This window comes from Lynx canadensis, chromosome F1, assembly GCF_007474595.2.
Source record: "Lynx canadensis isolate LIC74 chromosome F1, mLynCan4.pri.v2, whole genome shotgun sequence".
Classification (NCBI taxonomy): domain Eukaryota; kingdom Metazoa; phylum Chordata; class Mammalia; order Carnivora; family Felidae; genus Lynx; species Lynx canadensis.
In genome coordinates, this window is record NC_044319.2 from 5,340,506 (window position 1) to 5,354,891 (window position 14,386).

General features: G+C 36.3%; 1 protein-coding gene across 1 annotated transcript in view; it reads right to left on the minus strand.

Annotated features, from left to right (window-relative positions):
* The window catches only part of CATSPERE (catsper channel auxiliary subunit epsilon), a 197,729-nt gene that overhangs the window by 122,821 nt on the left and 60,522 nt on the right, over positions 1-14,386 (minus strand). The window contains 1 exon segment of the mRNA XM_032591870.1: positions 12,289-12,366. Coding sequence (XP_032447761.1) covers positions 12,289-12,366 — 78 coding nt within the window.

Genomic DNA, 14,386 nt, shown 5'->3' on the forward strand with positions numbered 1-14,386 from the left:
GAAGAGGAAATGCAAAACAATTACTCCAAGGCATACCATAGTCAAGCTACAGAGAACTGAAGGCAAAAACAAAATCTTGAAAAAAAACTGGAGGAAAAAAAAGCACACCAAAAAAAACACAAAAAACAAAAAACAAAAAAACAAACCCTATAGATCAACAACAAGAGTAACAATTAAAAGATACTTTATTTCTTTTTCTTTTTAATTTTTCTTAATGTTTATTTATTTTTGAGAGAGAGAGAGAGACAGAGAATGAGCAGAGAGAGGCAGAGAGAGGGAGGGAGACACAGAATCTAAAGCAGGCTTCAGGCTCTGAGCTGTCAGCACAGAGCCTGATGTAGGGCTCGAACTCATGAACTGTGAGATCAAGACCTGAGCTGAAGTTGGACACAACCAACTGAGCCACCCAGGTGACCCCTCCTTTTTTTTTTCTTTTAAGAAGACTTCACACACAGCATGGAGCCCAACATGGGGCATGAACTCACGACCCTGAGATCAAGACCTGAGCTGAGATCAAAATTGGATGCTTAACTAAATGAGCCACCTAGGCACCCCTAAAAAAGACTTCTTGTCAGAAACCACACAAGCAAGAAGATAGATGGGTGAAATATTTAAAGTGTTGAAAGAATAAAATCCACCAAACTAGAATTCTATATCCAGGAAAATTATCCTTCAAGAGTGACAGAGGAATAAAGACTTTCTCAGAAAACAAACAAAGGGAATTCCTCACCACCAGATCTGTCCTGCAAGAAGTGTTAGAATATTTTCTTCAGACAGAAGGAGAATGATAAAGGGCAGAAACTTGGATTTACATAAAAAAGGAGAGCATTAGAAAAGAAGTAAACAAGGATAAAATAAAATAATTTCTTTTGAAGGTAAAATTCACATAAGATTAACCAAATTAAAGTTTACAGTTCAGTGGCTTTTAGTACATTCATGATGTTGTGCAACCACTACCTCTATCTAGTTCCAAAACAATTTCATCACCCCAAAATGTGCTTACCTATCAAGCAACCACATTCTGGGCCATAAAACACTACTTAACAAATTTAAAAAAATAGAAACCATAGACTTCTGGGGAAAATGGTGGAGTAGGAGGATCCTAACTCACCTTGTCCCATGGATACAACCAGATAACACACATATCAGTGTAAATATCCCAGAAAATGACCTGAAGACTAGCAGAACAGACTAAATATAGAGAAGAGGCCATACCGGGGAGGGTAGAAAGCAGAGATGTGTTCAGGAACCACACTGACCTGTGAGACTTCCTGCAGGAGGGAGGACTACCTTTAGCAAGGAGAAGGGAGAGGAGCAGACCCCACACTGGGCACCCCAAGCCTAGGGGACCCACACTGGGAAGATAAATCATAACCATAACATTTGGCTTTGAAAACCAGAGGGGCTTAACTTCTCCAGTTCTTACAGTCAGTGAGGCTTAACACCTGGAACTTAAAAAAATCAGTAGCTGGGCTCTGGGAGAGCTGGAGCGTGAGAGAAAAGTGAGTCCTGGCCATTAAAGAGACAGTACAATAAAACAGACCTTCTGAGATATAACATAGAAGGAGCAGTTTGAAAAATGCCTGGAGTATATGGGAGGGAAATTTGTTTAGTAATCTCAGAACATCTACTGGAGGGGCAAGGATGTTTGGGAGACTTCTCCAAGAACAAAAAATCTGGTGGGAGCAATTTCCCTTCCCTGCCCCCCAGTGTAGATACACGGACACCTGCAGGAATCAGCACAGCACCTATACTCTCTAGCTAGCTTGTTAACAGGGTGCCCTGCCCCCATGTCCTCCTGCAGACTCATCTCTTCCAACCCAGCCTCAGCAGCTCTCCAAATCAGTGCCAAGCATCCTCCCATAGCAGACGTCAGCAAATCTTACTAATGCCACACATCTCACCCCCTGTACTCTTCTGCCAACTCACCCTCTCCAACCTGACCTTGGCAATTTTTCCTGGTGATTGCAGGTCCTCTTTCACAGCAGACCAGCATGGATCTTCCTGGCACCTACACCCATGTTCTCCGCGGGACTTGCCACTCCAAATTGGATTCAGCAAGAGTACAACCAAAGCAGGCATTGTGCAAGTGGTCTTGACTGGGTCAGCATCACTCCAAAAAGACTCCTACCTGGAGAGAGGGGAAGATAACTACATACACCAGTCCAACTGTGGCCCCAACAGTGGGCTGGGGGCAGGTATCTGGTCTAATTGCAGACTCTACCCGTCAATGAGAGACTCACAGGGGACACATCAGAGCGTGCCCTGCAGTTTGGTGCAACTGCAGCTTGGTCAGCACTTGGTCTGACCCAACTTAAGCCCAAGGTGGTCCCAGACTGCCCCATTAATAACACAGGAACATAACCCTGTGCATAACAGGCAAAGAGAGTCATTGCAGATGACTGGACTGAATGTAAATGTGGCTCGGTCACAACAGTAGGGTACATGCAACATACAGTGAATATACCTTTGAAGTGCCAAGTTCTGGTGAACAGGGGGCACTGTACTGCACGGAACCAGAGGACCTCTTCTTCATAAAGCCACTATTTGCTAGAGCAGAAGACATAGCTAATTTTCCTAACACATAGAAATGTATACAGAGAGTCAAACAAAATGAGGAGACAAGGAATATGCCAAACAAACAGAAAGGACTATATCACAGCAAGAGAGCTAAATGAAACAGAGGTAAGTAACATGCCTGATATAGAATGCCAAGTAATGGTCATAAAGATACTCACTGGACTTGAGAAAAGAGTGGCAGATCTCAGTGAGACCCCCACCAAAAAAGATACAAAACATAAAAAAGAACCTGTTAGAGATGAAGAACTCAATAAATGAAATTAAAAATACACTGGAGGGAATAAGTATTAGAGGAAGCAAAATGGATCAGTGACTGGGGGACAGAGTAATGGAAAACAATCACACTGAACAGGAGCAAAAAAAAAAACATTAATAAAGAATGAGAATAAATTAATGGGGCTCAGCAACACCATCAAGTGTAACCATATTCACATTACAGGAATCCATGAAGGAGAAGAGAGAGAAAAGAAGGCAGGAAATTTATTTGAAGAAATAATAGCTGAAAACTTCCTGAATCTGAGGAAGGAAACAGAAATCCAGATCCAGGAGGCACAGAGAGCCCCCAACAAAGTCAACTAAAGGAGGTCTACACCAAGACACATAGTAGTTAAGATAACAAAAAGTCATTATGAAGAGAGAGTTTTAAAAGCATTAAGAGAAAACAGTTACATACAAGGGAAACTCCATAAGGCTATCAGCAGATTATTCAGCAGAAACTTTGCAGGCCAGAAGGGAGTGGCATGATATAGTCAAAATGATGAAAGAAATAAACCTCTAGCCAAGAATATTCTATCCAGCAAGGTTCTCATTCAGAACAGAGGGGAGATATAAACAATTTCCCAGACAAACAAAAGTTAAAGGAGTTCATTACCACTAAACAAGCCTCACAAAAAAATGTTAAAGGGGGTTCTTTGAGTGGAAAATAAAGACGATAAGCAGGAGTAAGAAAAGTAGGAAGCACAAAAGAAGTACAATAACTATGTTTGTAAAAATCAATCAGGGATTTGCGGAATGAAAGGATGTAAAGTATGATACTATACTTAAAAAGGTGGGGGGAGAGGAGTAAAAATTTAGTGCTTTTAGAATGGGTTCAAACTTAAGTGACAATCAAAATAACACAGACTGTTATATGCACAAGATGTTATATATAAACCTAATGGTAACTACAAACAGGAAAAACACAGTGATAGATATGCAAAACATAAAGAAAAGGAATCCAAGTATATCACTAGAGAAAGCTAGCAAACCATGAAGAAAGAGAAAGAAAGCAAGAGAAAAAAGAAACAGAGAAGAACTACCAAAAAAATCATAAAACAAATAACAAAATGACAATAAATGCATATCTGTCAATAATTAATTAGTTTGAGGGGCAACAAAGTGGCTCAGTTAAGCATCTGACTCTTGACTTCGGCTCAGGTCATGATCTCGCATTTGTGAGTTCAAGCTCTGCATCAGGTTCTGTCCCAAGCTTGCTTGGGATTCTGTCTCCCTCTCTCTCTGCCCTGCCCCCACTTGCTCTCTATCTCTCTCAAAATAAATAAAAATAAACTTCAAAAAACTGCATAATAATTACTTTCAGTGCAATGGACTAAATGCTCCAATCAAAAGACACAGGATGACAAAATGGATAAAAAAGTAAGTCTCAACTATATGCTGCCTACAAGAGACTCATACCAGACTTAAAAAAATTTTTTTTAATGTTTATTCATTTGTGAGAGACAGAGAGTGAGTGGGGGAAGGGCAGAGAGAGAAAAGGAGACACAGAATCCAAAGCAGGCTCCAGGCTCTGAGCTGTTAGCACAGAGCCCGATGTGGGGCTTGAACTCACTAACTGTGAGATCATGACTTGAGCTGAAGCCAGACGCTTAACCGACTGAGCCACCCAGGCACCCTGACTCATACCAGTCTTAAAGATACATGCAGATTGAAAGTGAAGGGATGAAAGGACATTTATCATGCAAATGGAAGTGAAAAGAAAGCTGGGGTAGCAATACTTATATTGGACAAAATAGACTTTAAAACAAAGGCTATAATAAGAGACAAAGAAGGACATGACATAATGATAAAAGAAACAATCCAACAAGAGGATATAATCATTGAAATAATGTATGCAGCTGACATGGGAGCACCTAATTACATAAAGCAACTATTAATAGACATAAAGTAAGAAATGGACATTAACACAATAATAGCAGGGACTTTAATATCCCACTTATATCAATGGATAGGTCATTGAGAAAGAAAATCAACAAGGAAATGGTGGCTTTGAATGACACGTTAAACCAGATGGACCTAACAGACATATTTAGAACATCCTACCCTAAAACAGTAGATTACACATTCTTTTCAAGAACATATGGAACAGTCTCCAGAAAAGATCACATGTCAGGCCACAAAATAAGTCTCAACAAATTAAAAAAGATTGAAGTCATGCCATTCATCGTTTCCAACCACAGCACTATAAAACTAGAAGCCAACTGCAAGAAAATGTCTGGAAAGAGCACAAATAAATGGAGGCTAAACAATGTGACACTAAACAATGAATAGGTCAACCAAAAAATCAAAGAAGAAATTTTAAAAAAATACATGGAGACGAATGAAAATAAAAACACAACAGTCTAAAACCTTGGGGATGCAGGAAAAGTCATTCTGAAAGGGAAGTAGCAACAGAGGTCTACCTCAAGTGGCAAGAAAACATTTCAAATAAAAAAGCTAACCTTACATCCAAAGGAACTAGAATAAAAAGAAATAACAAAACAAAACCCAAACCAGTACAAGGAAGGAAATAATAAAGATTCCAGCAGAAATAAATGAAATAGAAACTTAAAAAAACAACAAAACAGATCGATGTTCTTTGAAAAGATTGACAAAATAGATAAACTATTAGTAGAACTCATTAAAAAAAAAGAGGACATAAAGAAACAAAATCAGAAATGAAGAGAAGAATAACAACTAATGCCTCAGAGATATGAAGGATCATAAGAGAATATTATGAAAAATTATATGACAACAAATTGGACAACCTAGAAGGAAAGCATAAATTCCTAGAACATGTAACCTCCCAAAATGGAATCAGGAAGAAATAGAAAATTTGAACAGACTAATTACCAGCAATGAAAATGAATCAATAATCAAAAACTCCCAACAGATAGGCCCTGGAGCAGATGGCCTCATAGCTGAATTCTAGTGAATATTTAAAGAAGAGTTAGTATGTTTTCTTCTGAAACTATTCAAAAAATATAAAGGAAGGAAAGCTTCCAGATTCATTCTATGAAGCCAGAATTACCATGATATGAAAACCATATAAAGACGCTGTAAGAAAAAAGAATTATAGGCCAATATATCTGATGAACACAAATGCAGATCGAGAATCCTTAAACTATTAACAAACCGAATCCAACTATACATTAAAAAAATCATTCGCCACGATCCAGTGGGATTCATTCCTGGGATGCAAGGGTGCTTCCATATTCACAAGTCAACTAATGTGATTCATCACATCAATAAGAAAAAAGATAAAAACTATATGATCATCTCAATAAACATAGAATAAACATTTGACAAAGAACAACAGCAATTCATGATAAAAACTCTCAACAAAGTAGATTTAGAGGGAACATATCTCAATGTAATAAAGGCCATACAGGAAAAATCAACAGCTAACATTATCCTCAATGGTAAAAAATTGAAAGCATTTCCCCTAAGATCAGAACAAGGCAAGGATGTCCTTTCTCACCACTTTCATTGAACATAGTACTGGAGGTCTTAGCCACAGAAATCAGACAAGAAAAAGAAATAAAAGGCATCCAAATTGAAAAGAAGTACAACTTTTGCTATTTGTTGATGACATGATACTATATATAGAAAATCCTAAAGATTCTGCCCAAATCTACTAAACCTGATAAGTGAATTCAAAGTTTCAGGATACAAAATTAATATACAGAAATCTGTTGCATTTCTATACAATAATAATAAAGTAGAGACAGAGAAATTAAGAAGACAATCCCATTTATAATTGTACCAAAAAGTATAAAATAACCTAGGGATAAACTTAACCAGGGAGGTGACTGATCTGTACTCTGGAAACTATAAGACATGGATGAAAGAAGCTGAAGAAGACACAAATCATTGGAAAGACATTCCATGCTCATGGATTGGGAGAACAAATATTGTTAAATTCTTGATACTAACCAAAGCAATATACAGATTTAATGCAATCTCTATCAAAACACCAACAGCATTTTTCACAGAACTAAAACAATTAATCCTAAAATTTGTATGCATCCACAAAAGACCCCAAAGAGCGAAAGCAATCTGGAGAAAGAAGAACAAAGCTAGAGATATCACAATTCCAGATTTCAAGATATACTACAAAGAGTATATCAATACAGTAGTAATCAAAACAGTATGATACTGGCAAAAAAAATTGACATAATAGATTGATAGAATAGAATAGAGAGCCCAGAAACAAATCCACAATTAGATGGTCAATTAATCTATGACAAAGGAGGCAAGGCAATACAATGGGAAAAGGATAGTCTCTTCAACAAATTGTGTTGGAAAACTGGACAGCTACATGCAAAAAGAATGACACTGGACCACTTTCTTACACCATACACAGAAATAAACTCAAAATGGATTAAGGACCTAATGTGAGACCTTGATACCATAAAAACCCTAGAAGAGAAAACAGGCAGTAATATCTTTGACATCAGCCATGGCAACTATTTTCTAGATATGTCTCCTGAGGCAAGGGAAAGAAAAACAAAAATAAACTACTGGGGCTACATCAAAACTAAAATCTTCTGCACAATAAAGGAAACAATGAACAAAACAAAACAAAACAACCTTCTGAATGGGAGAAGGTATTTGCAAATGATATATCTGATAAAAGTTTAGTATCCAAAATATATAAAAAACCTATACAAGTCAATGCCAAAAAAACCACAAGTAATAAAGTTAAAAAACAGGAAAAAACATGAACAGATATTTCTGCAAAGACAGCTAACAGACATAAGGGAAGATCCTCAACATCACTAATCATCATATAAATGAAAATCAAAACCACAATGAAATATCACCTCACACCTGTCAGAATGGCTAAAATCAGAAAAACAACAAATGGTGAGGATGCGGAGAAAAAGAAACACTAGTGCACGGTTGGTGGGAATGCAAACTAGTGTAGTCACTGTGGAAAATAGTATGGAGGTTCCTCAAAAAATTAAAAATAGAATTACTATATGATCCAGTAATTCCACTACTGTGTATTTACTCAAAGAAAAATACTAATGTGAAAAGATATATCTACCCCTATATTTATTGCAGCACTGTTTACACTAGCCAAAATAAGGAAGCAGCCCAAGTGTCCATTGATGGATGCATGTATAAAGAAGATGTGGTATGGGGCGCCTGGGTGGCTCAGTCGGATAAGTGTCTGATTTGGCTCAGGTCGTGATCTCACAGTTCGTGGGTTTGAGCCCCACATTGGGCTCTGTGCTGAACTCTTTCTTGGAGCCTGGAGCCTGCTTTGGATTCTATGTCTCCTTCTCTCTCTGCCCCTCCCCATCTCATGCTCTGTCTCACTCTGTCTCTCAAAAATAAATGCAATAAAAAAAATTTTTTAAAGATGTGGTATGTATGTATGTATGTATATATATATATGCATGAGTGAATATATATAATATGAACATATATATATATGAATGAATATTATTCCACTGTAAAATGGAGTGAAATCTTGCCATTTGTGACAACATGAATGGACCTAGAGAGTATAATGCTAAGTGAAATAAGTCATTCAGAGAAAGACAAATACCATATGATTTCACTCTTATGTGAAATTTAAGAAAACAAATGATCTAAGAAAAAAAAGACACACACAAAAAAATCAGTTTCTTAACGATAGAGAACAAACTAGTGGTCACAGAGGGGACGTTGCAGGGTTTGGGTGAAATAGGTGATGAGGATTAAGGAGGGCACTTGTCATGATGAGCACTGAGTGATGTATAGAATTATTGAACCACTATATTGTATACTTGAAATCAATATAACAATATAACACTACATTAATTATAGTAGAATTAAGAAAACAAATCAATAAATATTTTAAAAGAATAGAAATATAGAAAGTATGTTGTCAGAGTATAATAGAATTAAATTAGAAGTTAGTACAGAAAGGTAATTGGAAAATCCCTAACTACTTGGAAATTGACACACTTTTAAATAACACATGGGTCAGGAAGAAGTCTCAAAAGAAATGTAAACTTAAAAATCTTTGAACTATATGGAAATACAATAGCAAATAGAATCCAACAATATATAAAAAGAGTTATATACTATGGACAAATGGAATTTATTTTAGGTATGCAAGGCTCGTTCAACATCCCAAAATCAATCAGTTTAACCCACTACAACAGAACAAAGGATAAAAATCATATGTGCACAGCAAACTAAATCAACAAAATGAAAGGACAACCTACTGAGTGAAAGAAAATAGTTACAAATCATATATCAATTAAGGAGCTAATATTCAAAATATATCGAAACTCATACAACTCAATAGCAAAAAAAAAAAAAAACACAAAAAACAAAAAACTAACGATCCAATTCGAACATGAGCAGAAGATCTGAATAGACTTTTTTCCAAAGAAGACATACAGATGGCCAACAGGTACATGAAAAGATGCCTCACCTCATACCTGTCAGAATGGCTAAAATCAAAAAGAAATAACAAGTGTTGGCAAGGATGTGGTGAAAAAGGCACTTGTGCACTGTTGGCAGGAATATAAATTGGTGCAGCCACTGTGAAAAACAGTATGAAGGTTCCTCAAAAAATTAAAATTAGAAACACCATATGATGCAGTAATTCCACTGCTGAGTGGAATGCAAACTATTAAACACTCCCCATTAAACTATTAAACACTCCCCATTAAAACACTAATCCAAAAAGATATAGGCACCCCTATGTTTATTGCAGCATTATTTACAATAGCCAAGATATGGAAGCAGCCTAAGTGTCCATCAACAGATTAATGGATAAAGAAGATATGGTGTACATACAATGGAATACTACTCAAGCACAAAAAAGAAGGAAATGTCTCCATTTGCAACTACATGGATGGATCTCGAGGGCATTATGCTAAGTGAAATAAGTTAGAGAAAGACACATAGTATATGATATACTTCTATATGGAATCTAAAAAATGCTGAGCTCACAGAAACAGAGTAGAATGGTGACTGAAGGATCTGAGGGGGTGGGCAAAATGGGGACCTGGTGGTCAAAGGGTACAAACTTCCAGTGATAAGACGAATAAATTCTGGGAATCTAAGTACAGCATAATGAGTATAGTTAATAACACAGTATTAAATAATGAAAGTTGATAAAAGAGTAAATCTTAAATAATCTTACCACAAAAAACAAGTGGTAATTATGTAGGTGATAAAGGTGTTAAAAATTCTACTATGGTAATCATTTCACAACATATAAGTGTATCATATCAACAGTGTATGCCTAAACTTACACAATGTTATATACCATTTATATCTCAATAAAGCTGAACAAAAAGAAAGAAACCAACACTCCTTACAAACAAAAGAAAACAAAAGCCCATCCAAAATTCATCAACAGTAGAATGGATGAAAAATGCATAGTATGTTGAAATGATGAAATATCATACAGGATCAAAAATGAATAAACTATAGGTACAGTATAACATGAATAAGTAATATAAAGTTGACCCCCCCCCCAACAGCAATATGTACAATGTATACAAAACATGATTCCATTTATATAAAGTAGAAAAGTAAACACAAAACCAAAACCCACCAAACCAAGCTACATTGGTTAGGAATCATGCAACAAGCTAAAAATAAAAAATAAAAAATAAAAAAAAGCAGAGCAATTATTAACATAAAATTCAGAATAATGGTTACTTTTAGATGGAACAAAATGATTATATCCATACAAGTACTTCTAAGGTGGAGGGAGAAATTATGCTCATTCAGAGTGCACATATGGGGACCTTCTGTACTATTGTTGGTGTTTTACTTCTTGATAGTGGTTATAGGGCTAATTGTTATTATTCATTAAACTATATTGTACACATCTATGGTTTTTTCTTTCTGATATGATTCATAATTAAAATTGTAAGAAAAAAACCTCAGAATAAAACCCTACAATTCAAAGTACTTTTTAAAAAATATTTTTATTTATTTTTGAGACAGAGCATGAGCAGGGGAGGGGCAGAGAGAGAGGGAGAAACAGAATCTGAGGCAGGCTCCAGGCTCCGAGCTGTCAGCACAGAGCCTGATGCAGGGCTCGAACTCACGGACCGTGAGATCATGACCTGAGCTGAAGTCAGACGCTCAACCGACTGAGCCACCCAGGTGCCCCAATAGGTTGTCATTCTGATTTGTTAGTCCATCTCTTGTGAATTTGGCTACCAAGAGGCATGTAACATACTATTCAAAAATTATATCTTGACTCATTAAGACATAGTCTCATATGAAACTAAAACTCATTTTATTCTTCTCTTCAATAGGTTTTTGTTATAACAGAAGACAGAAAACTTAAATCTTGAAAGAGATAAATCTGTAACAAATGAAATAAAGGACGTACAGATCTTCCTTGAATTACAATTGGCTATAAATTGAAAATATCATTAAGTGGAAAATGCATTTAATGCACCTAACTACCAAACGTTGTAGCTTAGCCTAGCCTACCTTAAATGTGCTCAGAACACTCACATTAGCCTAAAGTTGGGCAAAACCATCTAACACCAGGGCTGTTTTATAATAAGGTGTTTAATGTCTCATGTAAATCATTGAATACTGTACTGAAATTGAAAAACAATGGTTGTGGGGCGCCTGGGTGGCGCAGTCGGTTAAGCGTCCGACTTCAGCCAGGTCACGATCTCGCGGTCCGGGAGTTCGAGCCCCGCGTCAGGCTCTGGGCTGATGGCTCGGAGCCTGGAGCCTGTTTCCGATTCTGTGTCTCCCTCTCTCTCTGCCCCTCCCCCGTTCATGCTCTGTCTCTCTCTGTCCGAAAAGTAAATAAACGTTGAAAAAAAAAAAAATTAAAAAAAAAAAAAAAAAAAAAGAAAAACAATGGTTGTATGTGTTCAGAATAGTTTAAATGTACTGGTTGTTTATTCTTGTGACCCCTGCCAGCACCCAGTGTCACGCAAAGGTATCATGCCACATTGATAGCCCACTAGTCTGGGAAAAGATCCAAGTTCAAAGTACAATTTCTATTGAATGTATATCACTTTTGCACTATAGTGAATTAGAAAAACTGTAAGTCAAGCCACATAAATTGAAGACCATCTGTGTTCATCCACTGTACTGCCCCTTTAGGAAATTCACTAGTGTCCAAGTGGTAAAGGGTTCAGTAAGGGACTGGACAGATTTTTGAAAGATGATATCTAGACAGATGCTCAAGGAACACCTTTAAAGCACTTTGAAGGTTAGCATCTTCGTGGATAATGCGGTTCATAGAAAGTAAGGGCAATGCTCAATTAGAATTCAGGAGAAAGATTTATAATTGGGGAGAATGAGCACTAGCTCAAAATCACTATAGTGGCTAAATGTAATGGATAATTAAAGTGTGTTTAGTTAGTTCTGGAATGCTTAAAATAAATTATTCAAAGCCCTTAAAAAGGAACCATAGCATATTATTTTATCTGTGATAATAGTAATGTTTCCACCTACTAGTGAAGGTTCATTTGCATTCCGTAGAATCTCACTGGGATCTGCATTTTCTGGGTCATATATCCATACAATGATAACCTACAAAATAAAAAAGTGTTTGTATTTTTCTACATTTTGGACAAATTTCATTTTTATAACAATAAAAATGTTTTTATTTATTTAAACATTTTTGATTATGCCATTAAAAAACTCAAAAGTGATACATATTGTTTTTAACAAGTGAAACAAACCAAAGACCTATGAAGGAAGAGTTAATTTTCCTCTACACTTTTGAAGTAACCAATGTTAAAACTGTGCATGTGGGGCGCCTGGGTGGCGCAGTCGGTTAAGCGTCCGACTTCAGCCAGGTCACGATCTCGTGGTCCGTGAGTTCGAGCCCCGCGTCGGGCTCTGGGCTGATGGCTCGGAGCCTGGAGCCTGTTTCCGATTCTGTGTCTCCCTCTCTCTCTGCCCCTCCCCCGTTCATGCTCTGTCTCTCTCTGTCCCAAAAATAAATAAAAACGTTGAAGAAAAAAAAAAAACAAAAAAAAACAAAAACTGTGCATGTATGTTTATATCTCTTTCTCTATAATCACAATTCAACACTTGGTTTTGTCACTCGATACATCACTTGATCTACACCATTGTCATTTCAATAGATGTAGATCTAATTTTTTCTTTCTTGTTGATTTTTTCCTTGAATAGACAATTTATTCACATAGTTAAAAACAAATTATATTCAAAATAAAGTGAATTTTGTCTTTCCCACTCTGTACTCCATCACTCACTTCTCACTGTATCCCCAAGTATCTACTATCACTTGTTTATATTTCTATAAAATTTTTGTGTATAACTAAGATGTTATTTTTTCTTTCTTATAAATGCAAGTATTCTAAACATGTTTTTTCCTTTTTTTAATTAAAAAAATGTTTTTTAACGTTTATTTATTTTTGAGACAGAGAGAGACAGCATGAACGGGGGAGGGTCAGAGAGAGGGAGACACAGAATCTGAAACAGGCTCCGGGCCCTGAGCTGTTAGCACAGAGCCCGACGCAGGGCTCGAACTCACGGACTGTGAGATCACGACCTGAACTGAAGTCAGACGCTCAACAGACTGAGCCACCCAGGCTCCCCATAAACATGTTTTTTTTCAAACATATTCTTCACTTAAAGTTATATCTTAGAGATCTTTACATATTTTCATGAACTTTTCCACTGGATATTTTTCCAAATTATGGAAGAATCATAATTTACTTAACTAGTAACCTACTAATAAATTTGTTCTCAATCCTCTGCCATTATAATCAATGCTATAATGAGCAATTTTGTACATATATTATTTTGTGCTTTGGAGTATGACTAAAAGTGTGATTCTTGAGCCATACAGTATATGCTTTTGTAATTTTCACAGATACTGCAGTGTATGAGATTTCTTCTTTCTTCATTGTGTGTTGTCACACATTTGGAACTTGCCAATCTGGTGGGTGAAAACTGGTGCTTTGATGCAGTTTTAACCTCCATCTCTTTTATTATAAAAATGTTTGAGCATCTTTCCATATGTTCAAGGTCCACTTGTATTTCCTGTCTTGTGAACTATCTGTTCACTTCCTTTGCCTATTTTCCATTTTCTATTGGGCTGTTAGTCTTTGATTTATTAATTTGTAGAATTCTTTATGTTAATAACTTCGACATCTGTATGTTCTAAATCTTGCTCTGTGTTTTGGTTATATGGATACACACACACACACCTATATACACATACATGAAAATTTTATTCCCTATATAATGATATCATATTCCTATTTATCCTATTTCATGTTTGCTTTAATTCTATATTGTCCTTTCATATTGATGTGCTTCCTCCTTTCCTTCCTTCCTTGCTTTTTTATAGCACGGCTTTATTTTTCCTTTATAGTCCCTTCACCTATTAAGCCTCTCTCAACCTATAAAACGATTTAAACAACTATTATGTGCCCTCCCCTATTTTTCTCTACACCATATAAGCATCTACAGACATGTAGACAAATACATATTTACATGTATTTTTAAAAAGAGGCATTTTAAGAGTTTTTAAAACAAAACTGGATCATATTATACACACTCCCATATTCTCTTTTTC